The following is a 27,504-nucleotide window of genomic DNA, read 5'->3' on the forward strand; positions in this document are numbered from 1 at the left end:
GCTGAAATAAATGTCTAATGGTATATGGGAAGAAAGATATCATTTAGAACACACGTTTCATCATTAAATCTCTGTTACAAAATGGGCTAGAATAGAATATTTCTAAATCAAGCTTTCAACATAGAATTAAGTGTCGTGGTCATTGTAATAACAAACTTCTATAAAAATTAAACATATCCAATATCTACATACATATGTATATTGTGCACATATTTTCTATGAACTGTGACTTTTTTTTATTTCTTTGGCACTGGCAATTAAAAGTGGAATAAAGCAAAAACGACATGTACACATGATGCTGCTGCATGACTTCACAAAACTGTTTTATTACTCACCACAAAATACAAAATTAATATATATTTCTTGCTTTGATACATATATATTTTTATACTTTTTTTAAATGCTGGAATCCAAGAAGAAAAGAACAATTACAATCAAGACGGTCAAAGTGTGCAAGACAGGCAGGGGGGAAGGTGGTGGTATAGAGAAGACAGAAGAACAAAGTGAGAATCACGTTCAGTTCCCTTCAAACTGCATAAACCCATCAAATAGATCTTGGTCAGATTGGATCGTGGGCTAAGGTCCCTAAACCACTCATCCTCAGTCATCCATTAATGCAACTGGAGACAAGAGAATCCTGGGAGAAAACACTCACAGCGCTGCTGAGGTAAAATCAGGATAAAGCCATCACTATGGTTACAAGACAGGAAACGGAGGCAGAGCAAATGCGAGGAAGGGGGGGTTAATCAACTCGTTCTGTTTCCAATACTAAATAATAAGGAGCAATCCTCAAGGTGCGGTTTGGAGATGTCTGTGTGTGAGAGATTCAGTATGCTCGATGAACTGCAGATGAGATGATGTAAGATGAGTCTCTACTTTAGGAAACAGGCTGAGTGGTGGTTGGAGAAGTGTGTGTGTATGTGCATGTGTATGTGCCTACATGCTGGAGTGGTATGGAAGCAGGTTTAGACACATGAGGACCAGGTAGTTGCTGCTCATGCATGAATGTGTTCTGAGTGGATTATATGTGTGTGGTTTTCAGGCCTACGTTAAGGGCTCACTGGGGCAGAGCTTTAAGAATAGCATTGACTTCTTCAGCCACAGCGGTCAGAGCAAACTCAAACTGGTCCTGTGGATAGACAAGAGTACACGCATCAACTCAACAGCAAAGCCAGCATCATTTCTGCTTACATTCAGTATTTATTTTTGGTTACCCTAACCTTCATAAAACATCTTTTTATGATCATATTCCCTACATGAAAATCTCTGAAATGTCTGATTTAATACTGCACATGTGACTGACAATTAGTATTGTGTCACAAAATATAAAAGCCAGTCATGTTACGATATGCCAATGTAGGTCTTGTAGTTCAGAGAACAAAGGGATAATGTAGATACATTTCCAGTTTTTGTTATATGGTTTTTAAAAAAAAATCTGTATTTATTCTAGGTATTTCTGTGCCTTTTTCCATTATCTACTACTATGTCCAACAATATTTTGTACATAAATAACCAAACAAAACAGAAAAACACATTTCAGATAACAGTGACTCACGCTGTAACCTTTCCACTCTTTTAGAAGTGGAAAGAATTCAAAGTGATACAACCAAATATCAGTTACGTCACTGTACTTTGGTACATTATCATATATGATATGAAATAACGTATTTGGTAATAACAAGTAACACAATTCTGGTTAGGGAAAATATTCGAATATGGAATTCCTGTCATCTTATACTTGTGTCCTTCAAAATGAATACTACATCTTAAAATCTTGTGACTTTTATTTTGAAAGGCACATATTAAGAACCTAGAAAGAATATTTTTCTTACTTGACCTACACTATCATAGCATAATATTTCTATACTTTCTGAAGTACTCATATTTGTATCAACACTATCACAAACCTAACTGCTTGTGTTACCTTTGTGCGCACCATTCCCGGTCTCTGGTCACGAATATGCTCCAGGGTTGCAGCAATATCTATTTCCTTCACCCCTATGTCATAAAAAAACAACATACATTTCAGTCACAGCATTTCCCAGAAAACCAATAGACCTGACAAGGTTATCCTTTACAAGAAACAAAGAGAAAGGAGGATGACACATCAAGAAAGACTATAACGTAATTTTCAATTGTGAATCAAATACATTATTGGCCACAGTGCCATTACAACAACATTTAATATTTAAGGTTATTAGCACAGGACTGTGATTTAAAGAAAGGTTAATGAGTATATTATTTTCATAGCCTAAGAATCCACCTTTTGCCATGCGGTTCAGAACCATGTCAATCAAGATGTATGTTCCAGTCCGGCCTGTACCATCACTATAGAAAAAAAGGGGAGTACAGTTATAATAGAATTCCAGACTAAACCAATTTATTACACAGCTAAACAGCTAAAAAGATGTTTAAAACAAAATTATACCATTATACTGTTCAATGCTTGATTCTAATTGATCAGAATATGTTCATTAATTTAGATAGCAGCTCCTTCATTAGTGATGGTTGCAAGGTTTATGTTAATCTGATCCTTCTAATACATGAAATTTCCTCTATCACATCATGTGGACATTGATTCATTTTCTATAACAGCATACCCTGTTGTATATATTTTCTACATGCACTCAGTTGGCACTTTATAAGGTACTCCTAGCTTATAATACATATGTTCATATGATCTTTTATCAGGTACGCCAACCACTGACATGTGTTACAAATATGAGCAGCGGTGTTGCTGGAATGCATGAACACCTTGATATCACTTCAAGATCGAGAATAGTCACAGGCAGGGATGATGGACGAGGATAATTGCGGATGTGGAAAGAGTGGTATTTAATGCCCGTACGCCACGGGCTAAGTGGTCCATTTAAGTGCTAGTTGGCCTTGTGTGTAATAAATTTGGACAGTAAGTGTACATCATTGCTGCACCTATTACACTCTTATCAGCACCACCATACACAGTACAACATGTAGTCAAATCCAAAATCTCATATCCACACTAATATTTACATTTGAATTTGTAAAGAAGCATTTCACTACATCATACTTTTTTAATGGTTGTGTATGTGACAAATAAAATTTTAATATCAATTTAAATATTAGATGCCAGATGTATATTAAGATACAACCCAAATAATATCTAATCAACTGAGACCTTATTGGTTGTCTTTTTCAAGGTTAAACAAATTGTTCATAGCAACAGATGGGCTACAGTCAGGAAATATATATCTATAAAGTCACCAGTATAGATGGGACCAGATTAAAGAGCAAACAAATGCAAAATAGCTAATAAAGAGAAAATGTGGTGGTAGCAGTTGTGTATGAAAGTGTTTGCTTTGAAACAGTGTACCTGCAGTGGACAATAATTGGGCAGGAGCGTCCTCGGTAGCATTTATTAACCTTCCTGTGGGGAAAGAGGCAGAGGGAGACAAAATGCAGGGGGAAAATGCCGATCCATTAAGGAGCAATACACCATGCAGTGTTCACATCCATGTCACACTTCAATTCGATAGAAATTCAGAAGGTAAACAAGACCCACGATAAAAGACTGGGGAAATTCATATAAACACCAGACAGACATTGCCATTTGAACAAAAAAAAAAAAATCTATGTTGAATAATAAATTGCTTACTATGTCCTGTAGTTAATGAGCAAAAAACATTATTAAATAGTCTAGCAACACGTTTACAATGGCATGTTAATGCAAGCATTTCTGAATATTAATTATATATATATATATATATATATATATATATATATATATATATATATATATATATATATATATATATATATATATATATATATATATATAGCTCTGGAAAAAAATGACCACTGCAAAATAATGAGTTTCTTATGTTTTTTCCTTCCAGGTTCATGTATTGGTGAGATGAACAGTTTTGTTTCATTTTTTTGTGAACTGCTGACAATATTTCTCCTAAATTCAAAATATAACTATTGTTATTTAGAGTGTATATTTAAAGGAAATGACAACACATCAAAATAACCCAAGATCATGCAGTATCTGCAGAGCTTTAATAACTCAAATAAAACAAAATGCAAATCATTTGTAAACAAATTGTGTTAATGCTTTGGCTAAATAACATTAAGAAATCAGTATTTGGTGGAATAACCTCGATTTGCATGTGTTTTTGGCTCCATGCTCTCCACCAGTTTTTCACATTGCTGTTGGGGAACCTTATACCACTCTTTTTGCAAAAAAGAAAACAGCTCAGCTTTACTTGATGGTTTGTGACCATCCATCTTCCTCTTGATGACATTCCAGAGGTTTTCAATAGGGTTCAAATCTGGAGATTGGGCAGTGGTCTCTTATTTTTTTCCAGAGCTGTATATATATATCACAGTATCAGTTATATGCTATGCCATCCTGACCCTTTTCATCACTAGCTTGGCGATAATAAGTTATGACTTTTATTTGATATTACTTTAGTATTGCTAGAATTCCAATAATTGTATGTGAAATGCAGAGATTAAAGCGTTGACATTACGGGAAAATGTCTGACATCAGAATCCAAATTATAGCCAAAACAAGCTGAAATGTTTTTTTCATTTATATTTTATTATATGTTTATACCAATAATATCTTTAAATTTTCTTGATTGCATTCAAAGTTCTAGGGAACTAGCATGAAAATGTGTCTTTAAGCCACATCAGAAAGGGATTCTGCTAAATATTAAGATGCTAAAGTAAAGAAGTTTAAATTTGAGTTAGTTAGTTAGTTAGTTAGTTAGTTAGTTAGTTAGTTCGTTCGTTAGAACTTGATGCATACTTTTTAACACACTCACAAGCATGAGTGGGATACGCATGTTTTTCATGAAAATTTACTAGATTTTCATGAATACCAAATATCGTGTATAAACACTCATTTACAATAAAATCTCTTCATATGCAGTTCAGTAACTGCTTGCTGATATTGTATAGCTGAAGCCAGTAAACTTTTCATAAACTAGTTCACATATCTTAGATCTCAGTATCTGAGTCTCTGTTTACCTGAACATATTGTAAGCAACTTATATAACACTAGCCAGTCCTAACAAAATACTTTGTTCATCATTAGTATCAGCTAGCTAACCAGATCATTATGATGTTTATGCGTGGAATACAGACGTTCACAATTGCAAAGATCACTGCTGTGTTTAAAATCTGACCCATCTACCAAAGTATGTGATCAGAATCCATATAAATGGGGTTCACCGTTGCTGTTTTTGCATGCAGGGGTACTTTAACAGAAAGACACACAAATCGACAGATACATAGTTCAGAACAAGAAAGAAAGTGAAAGGGTGTGATACATAGAAATGGTAGGAGGAGGAGGATGAATGGAGGAGGAGGAGGAGGAGGATGAAGGAGGAAAAGGAGACTTTGAGGCGATGGAGCGTACCATCAGCGTTGCTCTTGCTGCAGCCACACCTGTCCGTGCTCATTTTTGTGACTATGCAACTGGAGTCAGATTACTAGCTGCAAACCACAAAAATGACACAGACAGCTGTGCAATACCACGGGCCCCGCTGCGCTCCATCGCACATGGAGAGAATAGAAAGATTGAGAACGAAGGAGCAAGCAAGAAGGCACAGAGATGCAGATAAGTGAGAAGATAAAAGACAGATGGAAAAAAGAAGATAGAGTACAAGACAAATGAGGACATAGAAAGAATGATGTCTAAATGATGCAAGTGACAACAACAAAACAGGAATAAAGAACATGAAGGCTAACAGCAAGGGGAATAATGTTTGCTGTAGATGGGGGATAAATATATGTGCAGTACCTGCGGAAGTCCAGCAGAGGGCGCGTGGAGGTTGGTATACCCTGCGCAGGCCAGCTCAGAAAGTGGAACTGGGTGAGAGTGCGAGTCTCCTGCGTCTGCACATTTTTCAGATAGAAGCTCCGTACCAGGAAGTCATTGCACCAGATGTGTTCCGACACCAGGTTCACCTGTGTATGATGTGACCTTTGCAGTCAGCTTACAATTTAATCTGATCAAACAATCAAGCTATGTACCCAGATTTCAAAACCCATAATATGAACAGAAACACACGTACCTCATAGATGTGGTACAGGGATGAGCCCTCATCAGGCCAATAGCGATCACACTGCTTCTCTCCATCCTCAACAAGCGCAGTCATCATCACAATCACAGTGCATCCGTTCTCCCAGACCATCTACAAGAAAACAACACACACAAACATATCACTCAGCCATTCTGCTGGGAATAACACTGAGCACAGATCAGTACAATAGTACAGGTGCTAACAGGGTGAAGAGAAAAGTGAGAATTAAAGTCATTCTGTCTGTTTTTTTTTCATGGAATGGAAATCTGGCATTAAGTAGTTCTGGTTTGTTTATTGTAATTGCAAAGCAGAAATATTATAATCAGAAGCTATTGTCTATTACTTTAATATAATTTGTGTTATGTGATACGGAACATACAGACAGTATAATGCTATGCCAATCACCTACACTATATTTATTTAAAACAAAACAAAACAATACTTTCATAATTGATATTCTCCGGCTTGCTAAATCTGCTGATGATGTGTTTTAGTTGGGAGCTACATCTTTGTTGTGTTCTATTGCAAGTGCTGAAGAATACACATAATTTAAAGCGCTATTTCTCACATGCCTTAGTCTCCCTGTTAGGTAACCCTCTCTTCCCTTTATACTTCATAACACATTACATATTCATATATTCACTGCCACAACGAACAGCATGATGTTGCTCAGTAGCAATCACTCTGTGCTCCATTTCAGCAACTACTCCTCATCATTTCTTGGTCAGTACTTCATGTGCGACGAAGTCGCAGCAAGAAAAATATCGCCTAAATGTAGCTTATTCATACTGATTAGGAGAAGAAATGTCTTAAATAATATTGACTCTTACATTAGCCATAAAGAATTTTGAATAAAGTAATCACTTGCAGCTATAAGCAGGGTCCTTTATGAAAACTCGTACATGAATATTCGACTCTGAATGGTCAGAATATGTTGATTAGGACAGTTTGATTGTTCTTATATGTTATTGTTGTAGTGTAACAGCTCATTCACATAGACTTGTACTGTAGATGCTCCAAATGATCAGATGTGTCTGTTAATATTAATATAAGTTTTCTGTGAGGAGACGTTTAAGGAAGGTGTCAGCACTTTCTAACAATTTTTTTTTGACATTGATAATAAAGGGCTTTGCGAAATTTAACTATTTCACTCCATTCTGTGTAATATTTTCCCCCACGTTTTTCCCCATGCCAATTGCCCCCTTCCAGGCAGCTCTCCCCTGTCGTACAACAGCTACCCCATGGACAGCATGAACACATGCTTTCTCTCAGACAGCCTTTTTGAAGGCTGCTCAAGTGTGGAAGGTTGGACACTTTATGCACTCAATTTATGCAGCTTTGTTTACATAGAGGGGCTGGGCTACCAGGCACTGGATGAGAAGTTGGATGAGAAAAACTTTTTAAGATGGCTGCCATCACTTCGGTGGACAATACATCATACAAATATCTTTTAAATGAGCCCACGTTGTGTGATTTATTTTTAACATTTTAAAAGTTCTAGTTATAAGCAAATGAAGTCACAGTATGTGCATTTGATGTCATTTGCCATTGACTGGGAAGCAGTTTTAATTCTGATTAATAAAAAAACTGTTAGTGTTCCATTTGAGATGACTATAAAATTTATACACTAGACTGCAGAGTACATAGTGCATAGTCATTTGGGACACAACTCAGGTGTCTCAGTGCAGTGATATTTTCCTAAATACTAGGTTAATAAAAGCTGTAATATTAGTGCAATTTTGGTCGAAAGTGTCCATATTCTCCATATTAGTGAAGGCACATTCATGTTTTGCTCTGCAGGCTGAAAAAGGGGGGAAAATTATTCTAAAAAATTAAACAATTATGTGACATGGCTTAGCACTAAGTTAAGCTTGCATCTGAGTTGAGAGCTGTAAAGCACATTCAGACATAGTGAATTGGTTCCAAATTAAAATTAACAATTGGTACCTGAAGTTATGTCTTGGCTAATTCTCTTACACGCTAATTCACACACACACACACACACACACACACACACACACACACTGACCTGCCAAAAGTCAGAGATGGTATGCGAGAGTGGTCCTTGGGTGGCAATGTACGCTGGCATTCTTGGGTCATGCTCAATCTAAGAGGTCAAAAAAGAGACAAAAGGTTGTTGGTCAGTGCCTTCAGCTCCTTCTGACCCTAGATTGTGCCTATCACCATGGCAACAAGCTATTCATGTGATCAGTGTACAAGAAAGCTTAATAGATGATCCGATCGTGCTTCAACAGAACAGCGGGGATTCCACACCACCTCCGCCCAGAGCTACATCAATACATTTCAGCCATGGCAACCACAAGATGGGGATTCCGAAACCCAAGACACACTGCTAAGGAATAAATGGATTTTGTCACCTTGGCAACCAAAAGGAGGTGGGGGGGTGGGCAAGTGAGAAATTTCTGGTTGGAGATGGCAGAGGAAGAGCAAGGTGCAATGTTTGATCATTTACAGGCAAAACATTTTTCCAGTCAGATAGCTCTGAGCACACATAACTGAGAGTGGGTTTAATGACTGCACAGAGGCAGAAACCCACTCCTTTATTTTTAAATTATACATCTGCATGGTCATAGGTGATTATAATTAAATGCTTCAACCTACTATGGTGCTGGCGTTAATGTAGTCAGCTCTTGAGGGGTTAACCTCAGCCTTCAGTTTCACCCGGGAATGATCATCTGTACAGCACAGAATTACACACAATTAACACCTGCAAAACAGCAGAGGGGGTTAATGTATACCTATGAAAGAACAGAAAATGCTGTCCACTGGGCTTTGTTCGCACGTTAAATAGTCAGGGGACAATGTGCTTGCCTACACACCCTAGTGGTGCTAATACATGAAAGAGGAGGGGAATTTGCTCTGATGGGGATTCATTTAAATGGGGGAAAATCTTTGGTTCAGAAGGCTCACATGGTACAGCGTCAGGACAGCGGTTCTTCTTAATGTTTGATTCATTCTGAGCGACAGACACAGTGCTGGGTTCTGCTTGGTAGGAGCACAATGCCTCCCACTCCTTCAGCAAGCGGTCCTTATTCTTCACATGGTCCTCCATATATGCCTACAGAGAGACATACAGAAAAGAGAGTGTGTTTGTGCCACTGATATTTGGAAAACAGCTTCAAAAGTGAAAATCATGGTGATCCTGTCTTTGTGTGTACCAGTATCATGTGGCCAGTAGAGATGTCCATGTTTGACTGTGCCGGCTCCTCACACCAGGAGGGAGTGCTGCTGTGTGAGCTGGGGCTGGCTTGAGGGGCATCACTGAACTGAGACGATACGCTACTGACCCTCGAAGTATCTGTTCCGCCTCCTCCTACTGCTCCTCCAGTCCCACTCCCTCCTGTAGCAACCCCACTCTCTTGCCTTCCTGAGGAGGATTTAGCAGCCATGTGCTGCCTACAGAGATCCTAAAAGTGGGACAAACAAAATAATTAAAACAGCAAACTTAAAGCTATGAATGACACAAAAAAGTATTTGATCATCAAATATAGTTCCTTCTGATGCAGCGAAGGTTTCAACTCACCTGGTATGCATAGTGTGTGCCTCTGCCTGCCTCTGGACCCAAGCCTAACTTCCTGGAAGCTAGCTGCTGAGCATGACTATGCAAACATGCAATAGTTAGTGAGCCCACTAAGAGCCCACCCACACAAGCCACGCCCACAAACATAAGGAACACCCACTGGCTGCTGTTGCGCACACGCGTTGCCACTGGCAGCACATCTTTATTCTGTAAGAAAAAAACATAAAGTGAGTAAAAAATGTGAAAATATTTGATATGGTGAAGATTTCTGTAAGGAGTTTACAGTTTGTATGTAACATAGTACGTTCAGGAAAGAGATTGCTGAGGAAATGTATTTATAGCTATTAAAACAGCTATAAATAATAATTTCGTAATATTAAATGCAGTGATACACATTTAGAAAGTATGATGCATCATCCTTTAATTACTACAGCTAACTGTTGTTTTATTAGAGGAATAAGTCACTTCCAGATACTGTTATTTATAAAATAACACTTTGGGGTGGTAACAACCCTTTCCTTGATTATTTCTCTACAAATGCATGCCCCTTTTATGTTTTTTTTATTTTTTACGCATTACAGGTATATATTGATGGAGTATGTTCCAAGTCAATATGTTTTCCTTTCATCTCAAAATTCTTCATCTGTGTAATCACTTTTATACTACAGAAGCAGTGGACAGAGATCAGGTTGAACAATGCTGCAGTATTCATTTAAGGTTTTTATTGTGAATGTTAGTATGTTACAATGGATCCTAAATCAATGTCAGGTCTATTATGATTTCTCACAACTGCACGCTCCTTAGGTGTGTATTATTTTGAGGAGAAATAACTAATTTAGTGAAACTAATCCATGCAAATTACAGCTTTAGTAACGGACAAGTATCCCTGTCTAGTAATGAGTTAAATCCTCGTTCTATCAAGAGACCACCCAGGCAACTCTATTCTGCTAGACCTTTTTCAAAGGAAACAGAATTAGAAGAGCGGGAAAGCGGGAACAGGAACACACACACAAGACAGACCGAGCATCTCAAAAGGAGGTTGCACCTCCCACCCTGTTGTCTGGGTTACCATGAGCCTCAGTAGGGGCAGCAGTTGCCATGGTAACATCAGAATGCCTGATGTAAACCCTTTGGCCATCAAAAGTGACAAAAAGGAACGAGAAAAAGTGACAAATGAAAAGAGACGAAAGGAACAGATAGGAGAGAGTGACAGGTCTATTCTGTAGCCAGCTACTTCTGCAGTTGAACTAATCATTCCTGATCTGATTCCTGATCTGAAACTCCTTGTAAAACCTTAGCTCGAGATATGCTCTCGTTTTCTATTTCTGCCTCTCTATTGGTATGAGGCAGACCACACAGGAGTCAGGGCATTACATCACCATGTTCGTGGCAACTGCGCTGACCTTGTCGCCACAGCAACCGCCTCACCTGACATCACTGTCTGTGAAGACATTGCAGCGAATTGAGGTGAGTGCACTACAGGATTCCCTTACCTACATCCAAGAACTGGCTTGTTTTATATGCTTTTTAAAATTTTGCTTCGCATATGTATATATATATATATATATATATATATATATATATATATATATGATATGATATGATATGATATGATATGATATGATATGATTTGTATTTTATTCAGTCATTTATTCATTTACTCTTCACTCCAAAAAAACACTAAATACATTTATCCATGTAAATAAAGCAAATATTTTTTCCTTTAGAATTATTGCAAAACTGGGTTGCACATGCATATACTGATAATATACAGAATGAACCATTTTCAGAGTCCAAGGTTATTGTTTTTTTAATTTAGAGTATTACATTATATAGCATTACCCTCACACAAACATATATATATATATATTATATTATATAAATAAATAAAACACCTGGAATTGTACTGTTTATTTTCCACAAAGATTTTATACAAATTATATATGCAACAACTAAATAATCCTTAGCATATTAAAAACAAGCTTAATAACTTAATTTTACAATTAAAAAAAAAAAACCTTAGCCAATGGGGCTTGCATAGTTTGCCACAGCTGGACTTCAGAAAATGGGCCATCTGTATGGACAAGTAAAGCATTAGCGAAGTTTTAACTCACCTCAGCAACAAACACGGACTCAGGCTCGAGACGGTTGACTGCCCGCGTCTGCGATGCAATCCGGACTCAAACCCGAACCGGCGGACAAACGTGATGCCCTCGGGCGATATATGTATATTTTTTTAGCCTTATTCGCCGGTTGCGGTAACCCAAACTGAGACAAGACGAAGTCGACCCTAGGGAGCTTAATAAATCAGCGAAATGGAACACCAGGCTTTAACAGACGAGCTTGTGGGACGCCTCAGCTCGGCCGCGCGCGAACGAAATCCCGCGCGCGCCTGTCAGTTTGACACTTATGAAGTCGTCGTCATGGCAACAGAGCGAATGGTGACGAGGCGGGATAAAAAGGGTGGGGGGTGTTAATGGCTCTTCAGAGAAGCTCTGTCAGGTTTTGAATGACACGAAATGGGAGGGGGGGGGGGGAGAGAAGAACAAACGGTGCGAAATACTAACTGTACGCGTATGGATTAACGGTAGGCTTATGCGTATGAGTTTTCTACACATTCAGGCATGAAGATAGACGAAGGAAATGTTTGTGTTTGGTGCCTGGACCCAACTGGCTCAAATCAAATATCCATATCTAATGCTTGTGTAATATTTGGTCTTTGCTCTGCTCCATATCACACTAGGGACATCTCATGAAGCTTGAGCTTTGGATGAGCTCATCATCACTGTATTTCCAGAGTGGTATGTTGACCAGACGAAATGGTAATAATGGGCTAGCATTAGGCTGTTACAGATTTCACATCTCAGGTTGCTTGTGAAGACGTAACCCAAAATGTGTTTCAATGAAACCGTAGCATCTATGTCTAAGCTCACTATAGACTTACACTAAAAAAAACGTACCTCTCCGACACCTGCCTGGAGTACATTCAGCCCAGTTTCAGATTCTAGAAAGTTCTTCTCTGCCACTGCTCAAAATAACAGCAAAGAAAGAAACTAGATCAGAGTTAATGAAACACTTCTGGAGTCAGAAATGCAAATACAGACATTTGACATGTGTCTAGCTTCACAAGGAAGCAGTAGTGTCTTCTAAAAACGGTACAGTGTGCTTGGTTATTTGACAGAGAATTGCCATCATGTTCTTACACACTCACCAGCTTTCTCCGCCACTTCAGCATTTGACAGGTTCTGGCTGTTCGGGCGAACTTGGAACGTGAGAGCCGGACCTACTACACTGCAAACAGAAGTCAACAGTCACGCACACAAAACAAGTACAAGCTACAGGAACACAGGGGATATGAGGGAGAAGGTTAGTGGCTGAGTTGAGGATCAAGGGCTCAGGGTGCCTCAGAGATGAGCATGCCATTCATTCCTTGCCACCGCATGGTTCTTCACCAAACTTGGGACCCCAGGTTAGGCTTCCACCTCACCACAGCTTGGGCTCAGGACACAAAAGGTTCATAAGTCTAAACTAAAGATCTAAAGAATTTGAAATATAAATAAGCTTCATATGCGTATCCGTTTTACTCTAATGTTCTGTTCAGACCAAAATGGCTCATTTAACATTTTTGCTAACAGTTTCCTACATAAAAATTCATGTGCATGATTAAGTTGTTCTACTGACCATACAAATCCATTTGCAAAAAACATGTTTTACAGGATATTACATTGACAATGTTAAAACTTTCTCACCTAAAAACAACAGCGTTCAAATAAAGGGAAATAAATGTTTTTGTGTAACATGTGGACTCACAAAAAGTGTGATTACAAATGAGGGCTATCTTGTATTTGCAAACACGCTTGCAACTGCTGAGCTTCTGTGAGTCTGTTTATATTAATACAGTTTATTCTGCTGACAATCAAAATCGTCTAGACATACCAGGCATTATAAAATAAATGTATTTCAGTGCAGAGAGTCAGTGAAGATAACTTAAGGCTCAAGACTATTTTATAGGCTTGGGATTTTCCTGCCATAGTAACTGACATTACCTGATGTTTATAAAAGAGCCAATGGTGAGATGGATCCTCTTAGTCAGGGCCATCAAAAGACGAATGCCATCAAACAGAGAGAGGGGACTGCAGAGACACAAATTGACGTGCCACATACACACAAGTACCACAAATTACATAAAAACCCCACAAACACAGACAAATAATCCATCCAATGTGAAGGGTTTTGATGCCATTAAGAAGAATGGGATGGATGAATGGGAACTTGCAGTGAGTTACTCAAACACTTTGCAGATGAACACATGTGGCAATGGTTGTACCTCTTGTTTGTTACAATATATCCATACTCTTCTGTGTATTTGGTTTGATTCTTTGCTGGTGTTGTATTGAGGACTCCTTTCCACCCCTTTTCCTCTACCTTCCACCCTTTGTCTTGTTTCAGGAATGCTGCAGGGGCCTCTATACTGGCTTCTTCTTTAACATCATTGGACTGTGAAGGTCCACCAGTGTTGGGACCCTCCATAGCAGAAGTGGGAGATGAGGAGATGGCTTGTGCTGGAGCTTTTTCCACCATGTGTGTCATTTCACCCTCAGTGATCATCTTTGAATAGCAAACAAACAAATTAATATTCAACTTGTTGAATATTATGTCCTGTAATTCAGAAATACACTTTCTTCTGCTGGAAATGTCAATCAATAAATATAACCTTCAGGATATATGAACAACCGTGTAAATACAGATCTAGCTTGTGTAATTCTTGGTTAAACAAGTTTACCAGTTTCTGTGGGGCAGATGAATCGACAGTATGATCTACGGAAACAAGAAAGTGTAAGCTGTTACTGCTGTGCTAACAGAAAATGGCCCATATGAAATGCTTTTTTTATTAAATGAACAGATAGACAGTAATTGATAGAGCATCACCCTGACTGTGTGGGATTGGAGGTTCACTCTGCAGGAGATCCAGGACAGTAAAGAGACGTTCCATCTCTCCAGGGTTCAGATGAGTCAGATCAAATCCATGTTGCAGTAGCAGCTCATTCAGACTCTGCTGAGTGGGGTCTGCACAAAACAGCCAACATTCAGAAAGTAACAGCAATTTGTCTTCTTTTAAAAAGACTTTTGCTTTCTGACTGTTTCAAATGATTTGTGCTTGTTTATACTGTATATTTAGGTTTTCCCAACATTTAACACATAACTGGGCCCTGGGATGTTTAAAATCCAGTATTAACACACACACTAACTTGCATTTATCCATCCAGCCATGCCTTTTTGGTAACACCTGACCTACCCAAGGAACCTGTAACCTACCACAGGGGATTCAGAGTACAAGGCAGTAGACACCTTGGATGGGATGACACTACAGATGATTCAGAGATGCCAACCATCCTATAACATATGGTCTTTCAAATGGGGAGGAGATCGCAGACTTCCTCAGTTGAAACCCCCAAAGCAGGGGAAGAACTTGCAAACTCTGTACATACAAACAAGGTGAAGGGAGGATCTGAAACCCCAACTTTAGAGGCGAGAGGGAAACATACTAAAAACATTGTGGCTCCCAGTTGCATCTAAATGCATTTAAAATCATAAATATGAAACATGATCAATCTTTATGACTCAACATCCTGTAATGTAGGAGAACACCACTTGCCTCATAGGAAAACACAGTTTTAACAATAACCAACAAGAGCTGAAATAAACATTTGTCACATTTGGTCATGAGAAATTCAGCAAGAGCCCAGGTTCTTAGAATTTGAATGATTAGGACTGTAATTCGTGTGCATGATCTGAAGTATGTGATTTATATTCTGGGTGTGGGTTAATTAAATATAGGGGGGCTCCCACATTTTCAACAATATTATGAAAAATATTAGGATTTTATACATTTTAGGAACAAATATTAAGATTTCACAGAACAAGAAATATATCAAATTATGGAATGCTCTATATGTTGTATCCTATGAGTACTAATGCTTCTCTTGGATTTTCTGTGACAACACCAAAGAAAAAAGCTTATTTTTTGCAAGCCTTAACTTCTCCTACTTCCCAGGACTCACCATCATCAGGCCTTAACTGCTTGGAGGATTTCTTCTTCTGCTCCTGGCTACTGGCCCCCATGCCCTGGGAAACATAGTTTTTGCTGTATTCCATTGGAAAATCCAGCTCCTGGAAGAAAGGTGAAGTGGAGAGGGGTGTCGCCACCCGGTGGCCAGTGGTGGGCTGTGCAGGAGAGGAGAGTAGGAGAGACATCAGGTCCTGAAGCAGCTGTGTGTCTTTATCCAGAGCATTAGGACGAGGCCTTGTGGCTCTGGAGGAGGATGAGGGGTATGTGTTCCCATCCACCAGGTTTAGAGAGCGCTCCTCTTCATCTTGGTAACCATACTACATGGTAAATATATGAACAGTCGGAATGAATGAAAATGTATTTAAAAAAGAACATAGATTTGTCATTGAAAAAATGTCATTAACATGTGTGTGTGTGTGTCTTTCTATGCACACATGTCCTAACCTTTTGGTAGGTATAAGGTTCCAGGCTTTGCATGTGAAGTGAAGACTGAGGAGGATCAACAATCATGTAGTCCATGTATCGCTGGAGTTTGGGGTTTAGCTGGTCTGTTGGCCCTCCACCAGATCTGGATGAAAAGCAGATTGGAAGAAATACTGTCTAAACTTTGCCTGTGACTCAAGATGCAATTCACAGGACATTGTGCTGATTTTCAAAGACCAGGTTTGCTGAAACTGCTTTGCACACCAAGATCAGCCACACTCTCTATTACAGATATTGTTTAAGGCCAAAAACATAGGAGTGGATTTCTAGCAGAACAATGCAAAAACCAATCTTTTAACCAAGAGCTAAATAAAAGCTTTCATGACACCCCTGACTGATTAAAACTTCAATGGATATAAAGTCTACTCACCCCTTTTAAAATTGCAAGACATTAAAGGAGCTGTAAGAATATCTGGCAAGTACTGGACACTTCCTGTATGCGACATCCATATCTCTATTCTTCACATACCTGGGTAGGGTGGCTAAGTGGAAGCCCTTTTGTCTAAATCATGTTGCAAAATGTGTTACGTTGTGATAGTAATCTTTTGATCATAATTCCAATAAGCTATGTTTGTCTCAAAAAAACTGAAACAAACAAAATACATCACCAAAAGAATACCATACCCACAGTGAAGCATGGTGGTGGCAGCACATAATAAAATGAAGATTAAGAGGAATTTCACTTTTCAGCACAACAAAGCATATATCCAAATCAACAAATAAATAAAATAATAATAAAAATAATAAAAAACAATAAAATCAAACAGTGCCTCACAAAAGCATTAGCTTAGGGGTGTACATACATACACTATATTGCCAAAAGTATTCGCTCACCTGCCTTGACTCGCATATGAACTTAAGTGACATCCCATTCCTAATCCATAGGGTTCAATATGATGTCGGTCCACCCTTTGCAGCTATAACAGCTTCAACTCTTCTGGGAAGGCTGTCCACAAGGTTTAGGAGTGTGTTTATGGGAATTTTTGACCATTCTTTCAGAAGCGCATTTGTGAGGTCACACACTGATGTTGGACGAGAAGGCCTGGCTCTCAGTCTCCACTCTAATTCATCCCAAAGGTGTTCTATCGGGTTGAGGTCAGGACTCTGTGCAGGCCAGTCAAGTTCCTCCACACCAGACTCTGTCATCCATGTCTTTATGGACCTTGCTTTGGTCACTGGTGCACAGTCATGTTGGAAGAGGAAGGGGCCAGCTCCAAACTGTTCCCACAAAGTTGGGAGCATGGAATTGTCCAAAATGTCTTGGTATGCTGAAGCATTCAGAGTTCCTTTCACTGGAACTAAGGGGCCAAGCCTAGCTCCTGAAAAACAACCCCACAACATAATCCCCCCTCCACCAAACTTTACACTTGGCACAATGCAGTCAGACAAGTACCGTTCTCCTGGCAACCGCCAAACCCAGACTCGTCCATCAGATTGCCAGATGGAGAAGCGTGATTCGTCCCTCCAGAGAACGCGTCTCCACTGCTCTAGAGTCCAGTGGCGGCGTGCTTTACACCACTGCATCCGACGCTTTGCATTGCACTTGGTGATGTATGGCTTGGATGCAGCTGCTTGGCCATGGAAACCCATTCCATGAAGCTCTCTGCGCACTGTTCTTGAGCTAATCTGAAGGCCACATGAAGTTTGGAGGTCTGTAGCGATCGACTCTGCAGAAAGTTGGCGACCTCTTCGCACTATGCGCCTCAGCATCCGCTGACCCCGCTCCGTCAGTTTACGTGGCCTACCACTTCGTGGCTGAGTTGCTGTCTTTCCCAAACACTTCCACATTCTTATAATACAGCTGACAGTTGACTGTGGAATATTTAGGAGCGAGGAAATTTCACGACTGGATTTGTTGCACAGGTGGCATCCTATCACAGTTCCACGCTGGAATTCACTGAGCTCCTGAGAGCGACCCATTCTTTCACAAATGTTTGTAAAAACAGTCTGCATGCCTAGGTGCTTGATTTTATACACCTGTGGCCATGGAAGTGATTGGAACACCTGATTCTGATTATTTGGATGGGTGAGCGAATACTTTTGGCAATATAGTGTATATACCCAGGTTTTTTTTTCCCCCACAATGTTTCTGATCCTGATCTGTACCTTGTTTTTCACTTAATTTTTATAGGTTGCAATTTCACATTAAATGTAGATAAATCATATAAACATTCTGGTATGATTTATCTTAAGTGTGTAGACTTTTTATATCCATTGTATATCCATTGTAAGTAGGTTAATAATTTTGGTATCAGTATCAAACAGCATCAAAACACATGTATTTGTACTTGTTCTGGGAAAAAGAATTGTTATCAGTGAATCCTTAGCTGAAAGAGAATGAAAACTAGACATACGAAGCGAGTAAAAATTATAATTGAGATGAATGCATGTGGAAGGACAAGAATGGAATCAGAGATCGAGAGATCGAACATCTTTTAATTAATATTTTCATCTAAATTCACTATTGCTAATACCTAATGATGCTTGTCATGGATGAAACTATATGGACTTGTTATTTAATGACATCTATAATTTATAGATGACTGAGGAGGTTAATGTGGACCGGCATTCTTTAGTGGAAAATGTTAGTTTTTGTTGTGGGATAAAAGGAAGTAGAAAGCTAAGAGTTCAAGAGTTGAGAAATCAAGAATAAGGAGACTGAGGATCCTTCCTGGGAGCCTAGTACCTGTGGTGCTCATAGCCATAGGGAAGTCCCAAAATTAAATCTTACATGTTTGCAAATATAATTTTAATGAACGTACTTGCCTTTACCTGTTATTCAGCTAGTCATCCTCCTGTTTGCTTTTGGTGAGGCGGAAGAACACAGGAGGGAAAGATCACGGTAAATGGATAAGGATGACACCGGATACTTCCCTAGAGACGTTACTTACGGAGTTACGCAGATATCTGAGAGGACAAGGCTGACTGGTATTGGCTGATTTTTTTTAAATTAATTGGTCTATCATGGAGGTCAGTCCAGGGTAACAGCACTGTTGGTAGGAAAATGGACTGTGAGTAGGGTAATGTATTGTCCGTAGGAGAGTGCCTTCAGGTCTGGGTGGAGGGTTACATTATGCTTTTCTGTGTGAACAGCATTCACACATTTCAGGGAGAGTGTAATAGGAGCTGATGGAGTTTTAGGATTGATTTCTTGAGGTGGTTCACTTGATTTACTGCATGCTTTTGTGCTGCTCAGTAGCTTATTATGAAGGGGAACCCAGGCACTGCACCTTCTTCTTGGCATAGGTGTATGAAATTTATAAAAGCATAAATACATTTGGAGGTTTTTGTTTGTTTGTTTCTTTCTTTCTAATATTTTTTTTTATTTTTACATATGAACTAAAAGCAGCCCTGCACATGAAATAACACCAAAATATATTAAATGTTTTAATTTGTAACACTGAGGATACTAAAATTGAAATATTGAAATATCATTGGACATATAGTATATTTTTAGAATGAGTAGGGCACTTCATGCTTTAAATTGTGTCATTTCTGTTCCAATTCAACTTATTTAAAATATGGACCTTTCTGTTATAAGTTGTAACTCTTACTTAGAGGAGGGAGCACTCTTCACAACCGATGACGGTGGGATCTTCTCAACCATGCTAAGCTCCTTATCTACAATTGATTGGGTGGCTTCATCCTGCCAGGTCAGGCCTACATTGGACAAAAAAATTTCAGACAAAATATGCCTCAATATTAATTATAATAATACATATGGCCTTTGTTACCACAGTAACATATTTTAACCTTTCTTTATTCTAGCAGATTGAACATAACATTTCATTGTGGTATTTATACTGTGCACTATTTTTATGGCATTGTATACACTTATGAGCCCAAACACTATTACTATATATACTATATATGTAAAACAGTATTAAAGATACAGGATCAAATAACCATGAGGAAAATGTAAGTGATGGACCTTTTCTCATGAGCATTTGCAGTAAAGATTGTAGTCTGTCCAGTAAGCCTGCGGTCACCCTGTAGCGAAATCTCTCTTGCTGCTGTGTAAGGCATTGCCCAAATAACTCGTCTGGAATGACAAAGACAGCGTATTGAAATACATGCACATCCGACACATACCCGTAATGCTGCATAACTGGTTGCATACAACGATTTGTGCTATCTGTCTCATTTGGAACAGAGAATAATATTATCTACAAATGACATTTACTCAGTTATTACCTTCTGAGACATTTTTATACAGTCATATTGCTGTAAGGTTGCCAAGAGCATGATATGTTTACTTTTTACACTCACAAGAAAGCAGACTGATTGAATATGTCATCAGTTGTGCTGACTCAAACAGCATTTACAAGGCTTTGTAACATTTAGTATGAATACTAAAATGTTCATGCTCAAACCACCCTTAGAAATAATATTTTTCTGTTAACTATTTTAAAAGTTTTATAATTTTATTAAAAAAATGTAGTACAAATGCTGTATGATATTATGTCACATATATGCAGCAACATTCATTGTTTAATATAAGCAACAACAATAGTTATTATTGATAACAATAATAATAATAATAATAATAATAATAATAATAATAATAATAATAATTATTATTATTATTATTATTATTATTATATACTAAGACACTGTCAGACTACAATATATTAAAAAATTGTAATAAATAAATGAATAAATAAATGAATAAATAAATAAATAAATAAATAAATAAATAAATAAATAAATAAATAAATAAATAAATTATAAAACAATTATGCCATTGTGATTTCTGTTCCACTGATCAATGGCTTTTAAAGGGATCAACAATTCCATCTAATGGTTATTATCAGTTTTTGTTGTTATATAAGGAAGCACATAATATAGGTCATATGACAATGATAGTACACTACAGGTTCCCAAACCTGGTCATGGACAAACTGCACATTTTATTGTTTTACAGGTCTCAACCCACTTTATTCAACTAGTCAGCTAATTAACAGCCTGTCCTGCATTGAAGAGTGTGTGTGTGTGTGTGTGTGTGTGTGTGTGTGTGTGTGTGTGTTGGTGCAAGAAAAAGACTAAAGGGTGCAGGTCAGGGGGACTCCAGGGCTAGATCTGGGAACCTGTGCCATTTGGCATAGTAAGTGTAAGTGTACACTACAGGGAGTAGGAATCAAATACTAAATATGGAAACAAATATCAATGTCATGAACAAATATGAAAGTATTAAATTACTGAGACCAGCCTGGCTAGCACATGAACACATGCATTTTGCACTGTTTAAGATACTGTACACTTGGGGTTGATATTATTCTTGAACTAACTGTAGAAATGTCACTATGACTCATTTTCCCTCCTTCTCCCTCTTATCCCTCCCTTACACAGAACCTTGAAAGAAAGATGTTAGGTTTGCCTCAGTGATGTCGCAGTTGCCATAGAAACGTTTAAGGTCCTCATCACTGGGTAAAACCAGGTGATCAGGCAGTGTTTATGGAATAATTTGTCTGTACCGTTTGAAGTATTTTACACACATACAGAGGGGCTTTTTCCAAAAGACCGTAAAAACCCGAATTGAAATAATGGAGTATAAAATATTGTCTGGACAAAGAAACATTTCTCAGTATGGATGAGCGCTTGTGCATGAAAATGAACATATATATATATATATATTATACTAAATGTGTCACAGATACATAGAACCATATGAACCATTATTGCAATTATTTGAATTTCTGCAGTCACGATTTGAACTTTAAATATGTACAGTGAAATGTTGTCTGCTTGCATACTCACCATCCCAGCAGACCTGCCCACTGGAGCAAAGACCCCCATCAAACAAACAGCCTGAGAGAGGGGGGGGGGGTAGAGAGGAAGGGAGGGAAGAAGGAAAGGTGTGGAAGTGAGTGTGAGTGAATAAAAGACATGTAGATTGTGCAGGAGAAAGAATACAGTGAAAAAAACAAAGATGACAGAAGACTTAGATAACAGATAACCAGTAGTGAGAATGTAGACTATAGATAATTGGCCCTGGTAACAAAATATTGGGGTTTCCAAAGCAATTGCATGTTCTACTGTGGATGTGTGTGTGTGTGTGTCCTAGCTGATAAGCAAAATTGACCTTTAAGCCTTTCTGCTGCTTGCCACAATGCAGGTGCTGATCTCAACATGTGACTGACCACCTGTCCATATCAGTGGTAAATTTCCACTTAACCCATAACCTCAGCAGCCTAAAATGATTCAAAAGTGGCAGGCTTATCAGGTACTGTCAGTCATTTGGTACCACAGCAACAGACAAACAGTGCTTACAAAGTGCATGGTCACCATCCTGGAAAGAACAAACATCACCAGACCTTGATAATATAAAATAAAATGTGAGCTCAGAATCTCAAACACACAGAAACATGGACATCCTGTTCCTGTACCCCTATTCGACTTTGCAATATTTGCACACACTTCATGCATAATTAATTCTTAGTACTAAACTTAGTCATGGAGTGGGAGTTCCCTGACATTTTTCTCTGTGTTCTGTTTTTAGCGTCGGCAGTGGGCACCTCCTTTCTACTTCATGTCTACTTTTCTGGAGCTTCCTGAAGGAGTGTGTACGAGAAATAGATAGAAAGAAATATAGTCAGGAAAAAGGTGAGTGGAGGTAAAGACAGAAGATGTTCGACTTGCACTGACTCATAGTGAATATCCTCTTGCATTGTATGAATACAAAATCCCATTTGTTACATCAATATGTGGCTGGAAAGAATCATATAATTATGACTCAATTACAATAGATTAAAACAGACTGAAATTTGCTGAATTCTCTGGGACTGTACCAGATGGATGAACACTTTTTCCAGTTGATTTTTCTTAGATGATGGCAATATAGAGCAAAGTCCAAAATCTCCCACTGGTGTTCTACTGGGTTGAGGTCTGGTGACCTTCAAGGATATACCATATGATTTATATACTCAGAAAACAATTCTGTGAACTGTTGTGGCCTCTTGGATGGGGACGAGATCATTCTGGAAAAGACCACTCCTAAAAGGATAGAAATGTTTCCACATAAACAAAAGATATCAGTCAAAATAATTTTGTATTTATTTGCAGTGTTTTCCATTTAAAGCAGGAGTGTAAACCTTGACACCCTTTTGTAACCATGTGTTATGTACCTTTTTTTGGTAGTAAATTGCAGTCTGTTTTAATCTATTGTAATCGATTCAGTTGATCTATGTCCAATCTTTTTGTGGTTTGAGAATCTAACTTTAAAATAACTGGAAATAAATTAACACATTTAAGTGGAGATGTTTATTTGCTGTTGATCAGATTGATTGGTTTTGTCTTGCCACTTCACAATGGACCTAAAATGTTACCTGAAATGAGCTTTACATCCTTGCTCTAAGGGGACCAGTGAACCTGAAATGGCCCTAACAGCATAACAGAGCCCCAGTTTCTACTTTATTTTGTCCTCCATCTGAATGTATTACAGTACAATAGGTAATGCTAGCATTTTGTACAATGGGGCTGTAATGAGGTGGGCACTCAGCAAATGAACATCTCTTAAACATAATTAACTACAGCTCTAAATGTTCTGCCCCATCACCTTTATCTCCTCAGCTTCCAGAAGTCATTCATACAACCAAGACAGATGGATAAACAATTGTACAACAAGGGACTTAATCTTCCTTGTTTTTTTTGCACTGGTACACAAACCGTGAAGGCATGTCTTCAGATGCAAACAGATTCTGTTTTCTGCAATTTCTCTTTTGCTCTGAACAAACATCCACATTGACATTTCCATACTGATGGTGTGATGGGAGACAACTCATTTGAGGTGAGTCAAGCAGCAAAAGAGAGCAGATTGCAGATGCAGAGCACAAACACATGCCAGAATCTGAGGGTCTGTCCCTCTCAGAATATCACAAATGCTCTAAATAACTCATTGGTGTAACATATGCTTTGGGAGTACAAGGCGTGTTTCGCAAGGGCTTTACACAAACCAAATGCGTGCACACACACACACACACACACACACACTTCTCTTATAGGCCAGTCCTGTGAATGTGGGACCAATAGTATTGCAGTCACTATCCATGGTGCTGAAGTGCATCTGCACACAGCTGCATGCCTATCCTTGGCAAGGTGAACTGAGCTAAAACAAACTCTCTCAGTCCATTTACATTTTTCACTGGGAATGCTGTAATTTTAGGCAGCATACATGTGATGTGTTGAAGTTAAAAGAATAAGCACCCCCAGCACCCCCACTTTCTGTATCCCTGTTTAGATCCCAACTCCTTAGACAAATACCAGTAACATGATTCTGGTCTGTATGTTTTCTCAGTTTCAAAGAATAGGTTTAATCTAAATCTTGAAAATCCAAAAATATCCAGCAACTCAGTCCTGAAAATCCTCAAATAATATGTGTAAAATGGTCCTATTGATCTAACAGTCAGATAGTGAATGCTTTAAAGGAGGCTTAGGCCGTGTGATTTCAGCAGTCTTTTAAGATTATTACTTGTCACACTTTGTTGAATGAGATGAGCTGATGTAATGAAATTGTGTCTGAATTCTATTACAGACTGCGTGATAATGTTCTCCTTGTCAGATTTAAAGAAAATGAACACAATCACTTTGCGCTTTCAGTCCAGACTCATGCAGAAAATAGAAATGCATAAATAGAAACATTCAAACTTAAGGCAGCAAGGAAAATGTTTTTCTAGCATATTTCCTTTATGTTTTCACTTATTGCCATTAAAGTATTTGTAGCTGTTTGGTGACTCATGTAAACCTATTCTGTCCTAAAAATGGATTTTAACGGTTGTTGCATCGCAGCAGCCATCCCACTCTGAGAATCTTGAATCCCAACCAAAGCATTTTAAAATATGCAATTTTTGACTGGAGAAGCAAAATCAGGCTGAAAAATTGCACAGTGTAAACATGGCCAAGACTGTTTAAGAACGAACCAAGATTCATCCAAGATTTGCAGCTCCTAAAACTAGTCAAGGTTGCTGATTTGAGGAACGATATTGCTTTATAGTAAATGTTAAAAAGCATTTATACGTTTTTAACATGTTTTCAAAAATGCACTCTACACTGACAAGCTGTACACATTAGTGAGCTCTGAACTTCACTGCCCACTTAATGTCTTGCCATATAACATGCCTTTTACAGCTATACATAAAAATGACACATACACACACACACACACACACACACACACACACACACACATGTGTGTGTGTGTATATAAATATGTATGTATGTATATATGTATGTATGTATGTGTGTGTGTTTGTGTGTGTGTATAAGAATGCACTCTGCATTGATAAACTAAACACATCAGTGACTGGATCAGCTTTGCTTCACGGATGAGTCATAGTGCATGCAGAAGGGCCTGTGTAGGGAAGGAAAAGGGTTGCCATCTTTATTGCAGATACTCATCTCTTTTTTTTTTTTGCTCCGACAGAAAATGCAGGGTAAGCTGTCCAAATAGCTTGCCTTGCAACAGTTGTTTACAACAAACAAAGTCTTTGCCAAGTCCTGGCCATACAGGAAATGATCACAGTGATCCTGCTTTGATTTGGATTTTTGTTATATTATATACAGGGTAGATGCTTGAGAGATACGGATATAATAATAATAATAATAATAATAATAATAATAATAATAATAATAATAATAATACAGAGTTCGTATTTGGGTGTTTTTTCGGAGTGTATATCTGGACACCCAGCAGTATTTTTTTATAGCTTACTGACGTCAATTCTATTGCACTGGTTTTTTTAAAAAAAAAAAAAAAAAAAAAAAAAAAAACATGGTAGAATGGACAGTGCGCTGGACTGTAAGTTCTAAGCTTGCATTACAGCTGCAGTCACGATAAACGCATGCATATGGCTGCAGGAGAAGAAAACAACACGAAAGAGTTGACTGAAATACGGACTTGTGCACGCATAAAATTTAGCTAATAAAAAAATAACTAGTAGCATTAATGATCACGTTTTTTTCAACTTTAGCCAAAGGATGCTGCGAGCTCCACGGATGTAAGCGGGATGTTTGTGCGCACTGGCTTTAACGCAAACCCGCAGCCCCTCCACTAAAACAACAGCGTGCATGTTTTCATGACGTACCGTATGTGGCCGAGGTGGCGAGCTGCTGACATGCGGTCATTACAGCGAGGAGGATCCAGAGGCGCAGCGACTTCATGTTCACTTCGAGGAACGCGCCCTTTGGTCTTTCTAAGGCTCACGCCGACATCCCGACTCGTTACTAGATGGCTGCTAATGAAGCAAAGCGATACCGCCGTGTAGGCTCTAGACTCCAGGAAAACACACACGCCACGATGTTTCTACGAAAGTGCACCGAGACCGAGTGACTGCGAGAAAGCGCGGAACGAGGGATGGAGGGAGGGAGGGAGGGAGGGAGGGAGGAAGGGAGGGATTGAGGCGGGCAGAAAGAAACCTCGGGAAAGTTATTTTGAAAACTCCTCAAAAAAAACTGACCTCTCTGTCTACATAAGGAAATTAAATAATCAAATATGGTTGCTATATTTCACACTTTTTTAATCCCCTAGTTAATAAAAGAACGTATTGAAATTTATTCAGACTGCCTTTCTACACTGGACAGATGTAGACTGCAAAATCTTCAACTGTCCAGTTTTGGTCAGTCTGTGGCTTCTGATTCCTGTAGTTGGTTGATTGCAGTGGAACCCAATGCAGTCTTCTGCTGTTGTAGGAAATCCACCACAAGGTTTGACATGTTGTGCATTCTGAGATGCATTTCTGGTCAGCGCTGGTGTAAAGAGTGCTTGAGTGACTGTACTCTTGTTCTCTTGAGCCTGAAACCAGTCAGCCTGGCAAGTTTCCTCTGACCTCTTTCTCATGAATTTCCCCCCCTGCACCATTCTGTATAAGCTTTAGGCTAGAGGTTATGTGTGACATCATCAGTTTTTGAAACACTCAAACCATCCCTGGAAACAAGCGTTGCTATCTTTTCTATAGTATTGTACCAACACTGGTGTGATCTTGGAATTGGCAAATGAGGAACCCATGCCAGATAAATCTGATGAACTGCTGCCCAGATTATATTTGCCTTTGCAGGCATTTTGGTGGAATTTATTCCACTCCCTTAGGTTGATCTGTGTAGGATTTTTGGCTCTATAAAATATGTGAGGCAGTACTGCAGTATGAATGCACCAGTACTCAGTATACCAGTGCTACACAATAGTACCCATGGGAGCTGTTGACTAGCCAGGGCTGTAGGGAAAAAAAAAACAGCCGAAGGCAGATGGTAAAGAAATATTAATCTGAAAATACTTTATACAAAATACAAGATAGTTTAACATCCCAGACACTGCTGTAGAAAGAGCACCCATCATCCACAGAAGACCA

The 27,504-nt window shown here is 38.6% G+C and overlaps 1 protein-coding gene across 3 annotated transcripts; it reads right to left on the reverse strand.

The window, feature by feature from the left end:
• Positions 1-299: 299 nt before the first annotated feature.
• Positions 300-26,502, reverse strand: ptprnb (protein tyrosine phosphatase receptor type Nb). 3 transcript variants are annotated; one of them, XM_058402933.1, is made up of 23 exons: positions 26,245-26,502; positions 21,923-21,973; positions 20,097-20,207; positions 19,720-19,825; positions 16,127-16,250; positions 15,675-15,999; positions 14,542-14,679; positions 14,396-14,430; positions 13,940-14,220; positions 13,659-13,745; positions 12,824-12,903; positions 12,573-12,637; positions 9,616-9,819; positions 9,251-9,499; positions 9,003-9,150; positions 8,694-8,767; positions 8,101-8,178; positions 6,063-6,182; positions 5,789-5,955; positions 3,353-3,406; positions 2,264-2,328; positions 1,925-1,998; positions 300-1,129 (listed from the first exon to the last, which is right to left on the reverse strand). In XM_058402933.1, the coding sequence occupies exons 1-23, from the start codon at positions 26,318-26,320 to the stop codon at positions 1,058-1,060; spliced, it is 2,784 nt and encodes a 927-aa protein (XP_058258916.1). In that variant the 5' UTR covers positions 26,321-26,502; the 3' UTR covers positions 300-1,057. The 3 variants fall into 3 exon arrangements, with proteins under 3 accessions (XP_058258916.1, XP_058258917.1, XP_058258918.1); XM_058402934.1 differs by lacking the exon at positions 21,923-21,973; XM_058402935.1 differs by lacking the exon at positions 13,659-13,745.
• Between the last annotated feature and the right edge of the window lie 1,002 nt (positions 26,503-27,504).

This window comes from Hemibagrus wyckioides, linkage group LG11 (assembly GCF_019097595.1).
Source record: "Hemibagrus wyckioides isolate EC202008001 linkage group LG11, SWU_Hwy_1.0, whole genome shotgun sequence".
NCBI lineage: Eukaryota > Metazoa > Chordata > Actinopteri > Siluriformes > Bagridae > Hemibagrus > Hemibagrus wyckioides.

Excerpts from the sequence above, each read along its gene's own strand:
- ptprnb (XM_058402933.1), bottom strand. The coding sequence starts at position 26,320 with ATGAAGTCGCTGCGCCTCTGGATCCTCCTCGCTGTAATGACCGCATGT. Across the intron at positions 20,208-21,922 it reads TGGGCAGGTCTGCTGGGATG|ACGAGTTATTTGGGCAATGC; the intron begins GTGAGTATGCAA and ends TTGTCATTCCAG. Across the intron at positions 9,151-9,250 it reads CTACTGGCCACATGATACTG|GCATATATGGAGGACCATGT; the intron begins GTACACACAAAG and ends GTCTCTCTGTAG.